We start from the raw sequence: 12,793 nt of genomic DNA, 5'->3' as shown, positions 1-12,793 counted from the left end.
TAGAAACAAACCATCAAGAGGAATGAGTCTAACACCACTGAGTTCAGCTAAAACAAACAGAACAATCACTATATCTGCTAACATACTGCTACAAAACTGTAAACCTATTTAAAAAAAAAATTACTACCTATTAGGACGCTGTTTTAAAAGGTCAACTTTAGCTTGTTTTTTTTTTTTTAAACAACAGCCACAACTCATAGATATTATTGCATTGTTATTTTCATTATCAGTTTTGAATATAATTATCTCTGGAGAAGAGATTCAAAACAAAGCCCCCATAAGTAGCTTGCAGTTTTATTTTTACTTTTTGAGAAAACTGAACTTTGGAAGTACAGCAGAAATGCTGTTAAACAAGGCACACTTTTACTGCACATAAACTAGCAGATGCATTGTCTCAGGCTACTATTAGTATTCAACTTGTCAGTTTTTGACATATATGAACAATACATTAGATAACTGGAAACAGTATACTGTTCACAAAGAATATAACATAAAAAGATTAAAGTGAATTAATTGATTCAGTTGTCAATCAACAAATATTCAACTCTCCAATTCTGATTTTTTCAGATATTCCTTATGCATTAGTTTTCTGCCATACATGTTTAACAGGATTTTTTTTAATATGAAATATTGCCATGGCAGGAACATAGGAAAAAGTACTGCTGTAAAGCCAAGGAAAGATCTGATACAAAGTTGACACTACATGTAAGACTGAGGTATCAAAAAGCCAGGTAGAACATGTATTTACATGGACTTCTTACCCGTGTAAAGGTACCCTCAAAACTGTGGATATCCAGCTGTGGCTTCTGAGCATAAACATAAGCATTGATTGAAAAGAGATCCTGTAAAACAGAATAATGTACTTACTATTACTTAAATATAATGATGTATTTTGAAGACCTGGTAAAGACTCCAGTTTATGACCCCCACCAACCCCCACAAACTAAGCTCACACAACTTTTACCCAACTAAAAAACATGGTGTTTTTTTCCCAGTACATCTTGCTATAGAGGAAGCAGTTTCAAGCTGATACCCTAAATGTTATGATAGTTCAAAAATAAAATTGTTTTACATTTATCTTATCTAATTTATTTTCTTTTAACAGCCCCATTTTAATTAATAATAGTGTAATGTTAAAATATTTTCCGGATATTTGTCCTTTTTAAAATAAAGTGGGGGAGGGAGAAGGGTTGGTTTGTTTTCTGGTTATGTTTTTTAATGAAACTAGAAAAAAAGTACTTTTCCAGCAAGGACAAAGCCAACTGAGTACAAAAGGAAACAATGAAATGGATTTGACTTCTTGAATGCTCCAGCACCCCAGTGAAAACTCCATGAGAAAACTCTATCAGCTTCAGGAAAGCCTGGCTACATAAGCAGGACTACTCAAATGTTTAAATTCAGGGATACATCAAAACTAGTCTGATAAAATTTGGTCTAATAAATGTGGTACCACTACTCATGACAGCAAAAAATCCATAACTATTCCTACCCTAAAACTAAGAAAAGCAAACTTTTTAATACAGTAGCAGCCTCTATGAATAGACATATAGATGGCAGCATACTATAAACAAAATATATTTATTTACTATATAAATAGATGGCAGTATATTATAAACAAGAGAAAAAAACTGCTAATAAATTTGATGATTGTTAGATCTTAACAGCTGTCCCTAGAGGCCCAAGGAGGTTCACCTTATTATTCTGAAATAATTATTTCATCAAATAATTGTTCTAAATCATCCACCTTCCACAGAAAAAATACTACAGACTAAAACCCTGATAGAAAGGAATTTTTCAATCACAAAAGTAAATTTTTGGTGCTTTTAGGTGGTAAGAACCAGTAGCAGCAAATGGATTTCAAAAGGAGTTGAGCATTCATGCATGAAGACACAACAGTCCAATTTCTACTCTGGAGAGGAGCAAGATGCTTGATACCAACTCCCAGTTGATGTAAGAACTCCAACCTCTGATCAAACACAAGGTAGTACACCTTCCCACTCTATGAAGCACCTAATTATTTGTGTTATCTCCATCCCTTATTGCTGGATGAATCTTGCAAAAAAAGGCTAATCACCATCTCTGGGACCAAATTACATGGGTATAATACCCTGCTCACGCTAGCTAGAATGTGCTGCCTTCCAAAGCAAAATTAATTTTACAGCCTCTTTCATAGATATATAACCATGGCTCAAATGCTACTTTTAAAAGTAGACCATTATTTTTTTCCCATAATCTTGAATGTAAGAATGTTTCACAATTTGAACAGTAAAAAAATTAGATAATTGTGCAATTGTCTACCTGTGTTAAGACTTTAAAGCCCAACATTTTTATACCCTTTATTATCTCTGATACAGTGGCTGGACTGTTATCACTATATTTTTGCTTTTCCCTATAAAAATGAATGCTTTCTTAAAATCTAATGTACATTTATGAAATATGTTTGACTTTAGCTAAAAAAAAGCGTAGCTCTATAAATAATGAATTGTGTTTATATTCTGCAGACAGGAAATCTCTTGTAGCTTGCAAAAAACACACACACTTTCTATTTCATATGCTTTTTAAAACGTGAATGAAATCTAAACACTGAATCTCACAACTTATCTTTATCTTAAACCACTAGACATTTATTGAAGCCTATCACACGAAGTTCATTCATTGCACCCTTGTTCTTCCAACCTACTTTCAACAGGTTCACAAGAAATAATTCATATGAAACTAATACACATGTGGTGTCCTATGTCTTCATCATTCACTTCTCTCCAATCTGTTATCACCTACAATTTAGCTAATCTAAGCTATTATGTGCTTTATTATGCAAAGAAAAATAAAGAGTCTCTCAGTAGTGGATAACACAGAAGAAAACTAATACCACACACATGCTCATATGCACAATAAAACTGCTGGTGAAATGCGTCGACTTCTCTCTTTTCAAAGAATGCCTTACTGGGAAGCAAAATTAAAATAAAAGGAAGTAGAAATATTTACCTTTTTAACTGAATTGGTACAGTAATATATTTTCCTTGTTTCTAATCTACCTTTTCTACTGTGATCTTCTCCTTTGTTACATTTCAAATGTAAAAATTTTTGTCTACCTATCTATAGTCCTTCGGTGTCTTTTTATGTTTTAGTTCCCCTTTTCTATTTCTGATTTAACACCGAAATTTGTGTTTTCTTTTTTTCCTTTTTGAATTTCAACTATGAAACAAACTTACTTATCTTTGTGAAAAACAGAGATCTGCACATTATTGCAGAAATGCTACAAGCTAGAATGGGCATCGTTTTCCAGAAGTGCATGGGGATTTTTTGTAAAATTTAAAAAACCTATGGTCTGGGCGAAATCTAGGGTGGTATCCCATTGCATTTCATTCATGAGTAGCAGAAAGACATAAAAGCATATTACCTGAGCTCAGTAGATTTCTGAAGTACTTTTTTCATTATTAGGGTAAAGAAAAGAGTTAAAGATTCTTATTTGCTGTAGCCAAGTGTTCTGTACTCCAACTGGACACCATTCTCAGGCCAATAAAATAACAGTAGTTTTATAATATGAGATAAAGAAAGAAAAACCTGAAGAATGATACAGCTACAAAAGACAAATTTCCTATGAACACCATTCAATAACCAGGAAAGGTTATTGTAATACAAAGATATTTTTTCACCAAGTGCTGCTTTTCCAGTATCAAAACTGTGCATTTCTCCTCTCAATGTCTTGAAAGAAATCATGAAGGTGACTCTAACAAGGAGACATCAAGATTTGTAAGCAACGGTACATGCAAATATAATTTCTGCACCCTGGGCAAGAAAAAGTTACCTTGTTAGGTTATGTCATTGTTTTCCCTCATACAAAAGCAGGGGAAAGGGAAATTACCTTAAAGAAATGATTTGATTCTATTATTTTTAGAAAAGGCAACCACTTTTTATTAATGATTTAACTAATGGGGGATTTGTGAAACTCAGCTTCAGTAAACACTTATTTTCATACTAATACATTGAACTGCTGATTCGCTGAAGCCAAATAGTTTTACTGATACCTTCAATGGAAACAGTGTTCTACATCTAAAATTACAGCACTTTTAGGATGTAATAAGGTCACATATCTCAGTTAGTTTCTTACTCAAGACAAAAAAACCCCACATTTGGGCGGGGACTGTAACAGTTCTAGATTAAAAAACTACATGAAAGGCTTAAATCTCAAGTAACAAAATATTATTCTATAACAGTAGATGAGTTTTTCTTGAAAATTGATATGCATTTAATTATCTCATACTTAAAAGTAATAATTGAGACTATTGCATTTCATTCTTCTACACTGCAAGTCAGAAAATGACTTTGTGATGGTACAATCATGAAAATGCTCTCTTTTGCATTTCACAATTTAGAAATCACCACAGTTATCAATAACATAGAAAAATCTCCTCTATTAGGTCAAGGGCAACATTTGTTCACCTTACTTAAAGATCATTAAAATACATTCTTAATCATAACATGTAGTTCATTGCAAATAAAATTGCCTTTGGTTCAATAAAACTAATTAAATGTAAATGGTATTGTTTACTGCCGTATGGATCTTCTGATATAAATCAGCATTTATTGAAAATTACAGTGACCTCACTGCTGTTAATAAATATAGCTGATCACACAAGATAGAGAAGAATGCCTCAGAACTTGTGTATTTCCAGAACTGTCCCACCTATAAATATGAAACTGCAAGAAACCTAATCCAGGTGTTACCATATTTGCTGCTCAGACATCATTAAGGGACTTGCTGAAATTTTAATTCTCTGATCACATTAAGTGCTTTAGAAAGACAACAAAATCTGTACTGATCATCTTGGTGGTATCAGCTGCTCTTTAAGAAAAGCTCTGAAGGTCTGCAGGTTTGTTTGCTCTGGATGCCACAGTGGGTAGGATTACAGTGCTGCTCTGGTGACACGGCTGACAGCTCATGCCAACACAAGATACTCACTCTCCTACCCGAAAGGAGGTTGTAGTGAGGTGGGGATTGGACTCTTCTCCCAGGTAACAAGTGACAGGAGCAGAGGAAATGGCCCCAAGTTGCTCCAGGGGAGGTTTAGATTAGATCTGAGAAAAAATTTCTTCTTGTAAAGGGTGTTCAGGCATTGGAACAGGTTGTCAAGGGAAGTGGTGCAATCACCATCCCTGGAAGTGTTCAAAAAGCATGCGGATGTGGCACTTGGGTACACAGTTTAGTGGTGAACACAGTGGAGCTGTTCACCAGACTAAACAATCTTAGAGGTCATTTCCAATTTTAATGACTATGTTTTTACAACTAAAGAAATCAAAACAAGTGACAATTATGGAAAGTTTATTCTATCCAACACAAGAGCTAACTGTTCATAGTCTATATTCTGTTCAACTTCCATAAATTGTATTTTTTCATTATTAAAAATATATTTCAATATGGAACTATGAACTGTAAGTCTCAGCTTTGAAAGAACATCGCAAACACGTGGAGAAGCCACTGTGGCAGGGTTGTGTGATGAGTCTCTGGAGGCCACTGCAGGCAGAGGCTGGCTGGAATAATGCGATCCATCCGGTAACACTCTTGAAACGTCAGCCCAAGGGCAGAGAGGGCAGAGCCGCAGGGACTGAACCCTGCTGCCCTCGTTGGCACAGGCTCTGCCGGGGAGAAGCAGCCAGGTGCTGGCTCATCCCATGCCCATAGGGATGTAACCTCGGGAGCTGAGGACTCCTGGGTGGCGCCCTGCTGAACTGCCACAGTGATCTGGAAGAACCAGGAGCCGGCGGGCGGCAGGGCCAGCCCAGGCCCCAGGCGCTCGGGGCCAGGTTTGGAGCAGGCGCGCTGGAGCCCCGAGCGCCCCGCGGCCGCTCCAGGCGTGCAGCGGTGCTCGGGCTGCACTGCCAGACACACCCGCTGGCTGGGTTGCTACAGGATCCTCCTGGCATTCTGTACAGAAAAGGAACCCCTCTGTGTAACTATAACAAAATCATTCTGGACAATGCATTTTGACTTCCTGTAGGGCCCACATACAAATATAGCTTATGGTTCCTATTACAAAGCACAAAAACTAAACTGATGGTTAAATAATATCATAATGCTATTTTTTGTTAGTTTGATAACTCATAGCTTGCTTAGACCGCCATACCAATTTCTGAAATTGCCTATCCACAGTTTCTTTACATGACTGACACTCCTGTATATCACTGTAATTTGAGTAAAGGTAAAAGCATCTTTGCAGAAATCTAAGAATTCTCAATGTGCTTTTCCACATTATATTTATAATTTTTCCAAATTATATACTGTGATGTGATGGGCACTGAACATCATATTTTGTGACGGATATGAGAATACTCTAAAAACCATTTATATTGGGATGCATTAGGCTACCAGTCCACCAAAGTAAGTCATAGATAGATGGGGCTTAGGAGCAAAGCAGATACATGGCATGAGCAGTCTAAGTCTGCTGGGAGCAGCCATTTAAAGTGAGCGCAATGAAGAATCACCAAGTGTAAGTGGCTTGTCCAAACGCCATAGTAGAAAAATTTGGAAGCATTTTAGTTTAGTTGGCAGGAAGTATTACACCCAGTGTCAGTGCTTCAGTGTCAGCCTTGTCTGCATAACCTGGTAAGCACCAATAACTGAGTGGTGTGAGAAAGGGCAGAGGTATATCAACTGCTTGGGGCTTTCATATGCTGCTGGTGTGAAAGGTGGAAAAAGCCAGGAAAAGTGTGTTAAGTGGAAGCAGCTCGTGATTAACTACATTTACAATACAACTCAGATTATCACCTACACCTCAAGAGGGAGAGTATAAAGATCTTGCAAGAAGCCTAGACCAGTTAATAGGAGGTTAATAAGTGGAAACAACTAAGGAAGAAATGGTTACTATACTGTACAGTTGACTCCTCTATATTGTTTCCAAGATGCACAAATAATTTCTTGGTGAAATCTTGCCTTCCCTCCCCTTCATATCCAAAACAACCACCACCTGACAGGAACCATCACGTCTGCAGGAAGATGAGGCTGCCTATCCCACTATTCAAATGCAGACATCCCAACTTCAATTACTTCTGATTTACCAGTCTAAAAAAGTACAATCATTTAGTTCTCCAAATAATACTGAACAGATTGAACCATAATTTTGCATTATCTCCATAGACACCTAATGCTTTATTTAGCAAGTCTATTGATAATTTTTTTTTTTAAACTAAGAACCTAATATAAAACTTTCAACACAAAAATGTCATGCTCCACTTAACATGAACGCTAGAAAGGTAATTCCATGCTTTCTTCCTAACAAGAAAGGAAAAACTTTAAATATGGATTTGGATTTTTTAGGGAAAAAAAAAGAGTTAATGCAAAAGGCTTTTAATGCAAAAGAAAATTTCCAAAGGATAATGCAGAGAAGTCTTTGCATTGTAATTTACTCCAGATTTCATCAGCCTCACTACACCAAATCTATGCTCAGAATATCAAAATTATAACCAACAAATAAAACTCTGAGGCAGTGCTTTGCACAGTATTTGCAACTGCATTCAGTGATGCTTCTACAAAACAAAAAAAGAAGACAAAACATAACAACTAAGTTGAGTACAGGAGTAACTGTTGGAAAAGTACTACTAAATTTAAAAAAATAAAGTAAAATAGAAAGTTGACTGTATTTTAGTCAAACACATTGCATATTTCCCAAATTTAGATATGATTTTCTTTTAATGAGAAAACAAGAGAAGGCCTTGATTAAATGTTAAAAACTACAGAAGAAGCATTATTACAAATACTAAAGTCAACTGCAGGTTACAGAATATTTGTTAAAGTCTGTTCTGGCACCAGAATTCATGACTTGAAGCCTGACTTGGCATCTCTGTCTGGCATGACCAACCTTTGTTTCCAAACTTTGTTCTCAATCCTCTAAAGTGCAATTGCAATGTAACTACTTCTTCCTTCTCCTGTCACTTGTGAAGCCAGTAGTCTGAGAATATGAACACAGGAGAAAACCTCTCCTTTTTGCTAGTATGACTGTGGGAGCAACTCTGTTTCTGGAAGTGTAACTGCAGAAGTCCTGCTAAGATCCAGCAGATAATCTAACACTTTTGCTATTGAGATGGAATGTGAGCAGTCTTCTTAAGGTGTATTTGCCTTTAATAAAACACCTAAAAGATTTAGTGCGAAAACACCAGAAATTCTGTAGAGATACATTTCCACAAGCTTTCCACTTGAGTATGTTTTCAAAGGAGGACTCCTAATACCAAGCCAACTTGCTGGTATAACCTTCCCAGTACAAGGGAAATGATTCAGCTTCTTGTAAGGGAGATATTTATACCATTTTATATTTACTTTTGTAGGAACACGCCTGTGTTCCTTTTTGTGATTTTAGATCTACTTGTGAGACAACACATGTGTGCACTCAAAAAATACCCATTCTTAGAGAGTCCTGCTTGCAAGAACTGACACATTGCACCTAGTCGGACCAGAAAGAATGGTGAGATCAAAAAGCACTTCACCTTCCAGGAGCAGACTATTGTTTCCCAAGCTCACAAGTAAGTGATTAAAGCAATGGTTCCTGAGACTCGAATAATTTGTACTTGCAGTCTAACACTTGGTTGAAAACACTGTAACTGTGACTTGCCTCTGGAGAGTGTGAATCTCTGTGTGGACAACAATGAGAACCACTAGGTCGAAAGATAAAAATCCAGGTCTAACTCAGTTTCTTTTCTATGCAAAACCAGGAATATTTGTGTCTTATTTATTGTAAAAGCCAAGGTTTCAGTAACAGGTATTTTTCAACACTTACAGTAACAGTAACAATCATTTGGATAACAGATACAAATGCACACACAGAAGATAACTTAAAAGCAACCAGAATGCTTACCCCTAAAGCTGGCAATCTTTGTGTGCAACTGACAGCAACCTTCAGTTTCCAGTCTGTTTCTCCATCCAGCTGATCAGTTCGAATGAAACATGAACCTTGAAGTTATAAAGAGATATCAAACTATTATTTCAATTTCAAAAATTCAGTTTGGATCAAAACATGTAAAAGAGTGAAAACAACACAATTTACAGCCATTTTAAAATAAATGTGCAACATATAAAAGGATTTGTATTTTGGAGTGTTTGTGTGCTCTCTTCCAGGAAAGCTTTAGATATCACACAATTGCACCATTTTTCCTAATAAAATTAGCAATATGTCTGTTTATGAATGGAGGTTACTTATATTTTACAGATTTCTTCAAAGTTTCTAAACAGGTTTTCAAACATTATCATCGAGAGATACAACTTCAACCAGAATTGAAAAAGGTTTAATTTAATTTCTTTGTGCAATTCTGTCACTTGTTCAATTCCAACACTACAGAATACTGTGATTTTTTTTTCTCCATGCTGGTATGACATCACAAACTTTCATTGCTTATTGTCTCCTGGCTTCTTTGGAAAAAAAATAAATTAAATAAGTCCTTAACATGGACGGCATTCAAAACAATGTGGATCTGAATGTATTTTACTTAAAATAAGTATTTTTAAATTATCTGCAACTATCAGTGGTCCAAGACTAAAGAAACCTGTCAACACATGCAAAGTACTTAAGATACGAGGGAAATTCAAGATACACACTGATATACACTGAAGAGAATCAGTGTGCTGCACAAATAGAAGACCAGGAGTGAAGAAACAGAAAACTGAGACCACTGCAGAACCTACCCTCACCCCCATACCTAGTTTGATGAATATTGACAAGAATTACATACATATATCTGGAGTATTACATACATTACTAATGTAAGATTCAAAAAGACCACACACAAACACTGCAAATCTATTGAAAATACAAAATTAACTGCCATTCCATTAAGCTTGAAGTCTTTTACAAAGGTGGTAAAATTTTAGCAATTTTAGCAACAGTCTTCACAATTGCTACACTAGACAAACCTTAAATATTCCTGAAGTAGTAATTACAATTTCCTTTATACTACAGGTAAACAAATGTATACACTATTGTTACTGGTGCTAACTGCTTTGCTGGGTGTGCAAAGAATAGATTTTACAAGTTATTCATAAATTTTAACAGACACATTTATATAAACACACACATATTTCCATCTGTATTTCAACCAATCCAATAAAAACTAACAAAGTAGTTTTACCCCTAGGAGTGATGTGGTAGCAATTAAGTGGAAGGAAACACTGCAAAGGAGTTTGTCTAGATTTGAGTCTTATTAGAGACAAGAAGAGAGTCTGCTAGAATGTGTCAAGGCAGTGTGCCAAGACAGGGTACCAACCAGTGAACATAAATCAAGAGAGAGATTATTTTATAGGACAAGTGGATCCTAGTGTAAGTAATGTCTAATAGAACCTAATGTTTTATCCATCAAAGCCTGCAAATTACGCAGTTTGACGAGCGGTTACCTGAAAGGACATGCTTGAGAGGAAAACCACCTGAAATTGTACCTGACTAAAAGGTAGTGTTTTTGCACACCAGACTTCAAAGAATCTTACATGCTTTAATGTAACAGCTCTATTTATATTAAGTGCATTGTAAATAAACAAATCTTTAAATGTTATTATAGACAACTCTCAGAAAACATTATCACAGCTAAATTTCACCCAAAGCTCAGAGATGCAAGCCACAAAGCTGTGTCTGAAGTTCTTGAAAAGCTGGTTTTAAATTCTTAACAAAATTCTTTATGAGTTTTATTTTAAAATAAAACACTATAAAGGAGAAGAGTCAGCAACATCCACTGCATTATAATGAAGTGTGACATACCTAGGAACACCATGGTATCACTGCATTTTCTATCCATGGCATAGACGAGCCTACTCTCCATCCTGTACAAGGCATTTCATGGTTTTCTTTACCCTTGCTGTCAATGATTGCTCTCTTGCATCAATTTCATTTAGAATTATACTATCGATCAATGCAGTTCAAGACCAGTGTGGCTGCTGTGAATGGTTGACTGAACATATATTCATTTAATAGAGCTCATACTATGACATGTATTGGCCAGCTGCATTTCCTCTTCACTTCAGCAGTTAATTTCATCAATAACTTATCTCATAGTCTGTTTCCCTTTTATCCAGAAAAAGGGACTGCTTTCTGCCAAGTCAGCTTTCAATAGTGATCACAAAAGCAAAACCAAAACAATACAATCCAATCCTCTTCTCCACCTCAAATATTGCAGTAGATTTGACTAAGTAATTTTAATGATTCTCTAAGGTAACCTGGCTTAACTAAGCTATAAACACGGGAGATTAAATATGTAATTAGAACTTATGAAAAAGAACTTTTTAGCCCTACCAAAAACCTTGAATTTTTGTAAAACTAAACTGTGTGTTTCCTCACTGCGTATTGTGTGGAAGTCACATATACCTTACCGTTGAGAGGTATTTGAGTCAGCAGTGCATATAACTTCTAAAAATCAAACTCTTTTGAAAAAAATAAGTATATTCCTTTTTCCATTTAAAAATGCTTGGAAGCATTGCACCCTCCACCCCCAGTAACAAAATTAAAACTAAAATGCTCAAACAAAAAAGTTGTAAAAATAGTGTTACATATTTCAGCAGAATGCTTTAGGACAGTGTGAAAAGTCTCTTTCATTTCTAACCTGAATATGACTTGGCAGAAAAAAAAAAAACAAACCCAGATCATACATGTCAGGAGTTGTTATTCCTTCTGAATACAGAAATAACTCTTGAACCTGACAATTATTTTACAGAACATAAAGAATGATTTTTTTAATGTTTGTTCTGCTTTTAAAAAGAGGCATTTAAGGAAATGCCATTAAGTATTTTAAGCATTTACCAATCAAAAGTAGTTTACAAAAAGAAAAGACTAAAAAAGAAAAATTTAATTACACACTGAACATGAGAAAATTTTGTAAGGCTACAAATGAAGAAAAATGCACCAAGTTAAAACTTCTACCTTATACAGTGAAGTACTCAGATGCTCATTTCCCATAACTATTCAGTTCTTCAAAATTAGTAGACAAAGTTATACATTGTGAACATGTGACTTATTTCTATCATTCAAGTGAAAATTGTGAATTACCTGAATTAGAATTTAAGGCTGATTCAAGGAAATTACACTGGGCCTATACAAATTAAACATTTATCAAAAGTGGTGCAAATTTCTTGAGCATATTTAAACTAATTTACAAATATGTAATATTAATTTAGCCTAATCAGACAAAGACAGGCAGAAATCAATGCAGAGTAAATGCATGCAAGGTGCTGCCCAAGCAGCAACTAAACTTATTTTTGAAACCATTTCAGTTGAAACTTGAATGCTTAGGAAAGTCCTGGGACTAGAATAGTTTTGGTTTTACAATTCTGTTTGGTTGTTTAGCAAGAGCTCAATTATTTCAGTTCTGTCCAGAATTTACCCTAAGGTTGCTTTTCCATGGAAAAACCACACTTCAATACAAAGGATTAAATAATTTTAAGAACTTGAAATACTATGTAACTTCACATTATAAGGATACATTGATAATTATTAACAGACTTCTATTTATGTTTTTTGAGATATTATGGATAAAAATACATTTTTAAAGCTATTTTGTGTGCTAGTAGAATATTGAAGAAAAATATTTAGTAAAAATGTTTACTTCAGTGGCTTTTATGGTGTTTTGAAATAGAGATAAAAAAGCTCATTTATGATGGCACCTATCTAGGGCCATGATATGCCTGCCCTAGATTTGTCAAACAAACTCTATATTGTTAATACAGAGTAAACAGGAACAATTCTATTCAGTGTGTGCTGGACTTAAGGCTTCAATCAGATAATATCTGAAGGATGTGTACATGTCAAATGCTTTTGGGAATGGTGTA

At 35.2% G+C, this 12,793-nt stretch overlaps 1 protein-coding gene across 3 annotated transcripts in view; it reads right to left on the bottom strand.

The window, feature by feature from the left end:
- ATP9B (ATPase phospholipid transporting 9B (putative)) overlaps positions 1 to 12,793 on the bottom strand; it is a 157,156-nt gene that overhangs the window by 83,381 nt on the left and 60,982 nt on the right. For all 3 annotated transcript variants that reach the window (XM_030265599.4, XM_030265600.4, XM_072924195.1), the window contains 2 exons: positions 8,847 to 8,941; positions 762 to 842 (listed from right to left, as the gene is read on the bottom strand). In XM_030265599.4, coding sequence (XP_030121459.3) covers positions 762 to 842; positions 8,847 to 8,941 — 176 coding nt within the window. The remainder of the gene's footprint in view (positions 1 to 761; positions 843 to 8,846; positions 8,942 to 12,793) is intronic.

This window comes from Taeniopygia guttata, chromosome 2 (genome assembly GCF_048771995.1).
Source record: "Taeniopygia guttata chromosome 2, bTaeGut7.mat, whole genome shotgun sequence".
Classification (NCBI taxonomy): domain Eukaryota; kingdom Metazoa; phylum Chordata; class Aves; order Passeriformes; family Estrildidae; genus Taeniopygia; species Taeniopygia guttata.
The sequence above is the reverse complement of the archived record's forward strand: the minus strand, read 5'-3'. Positions and strand labels throughout refer to the sequence as shown.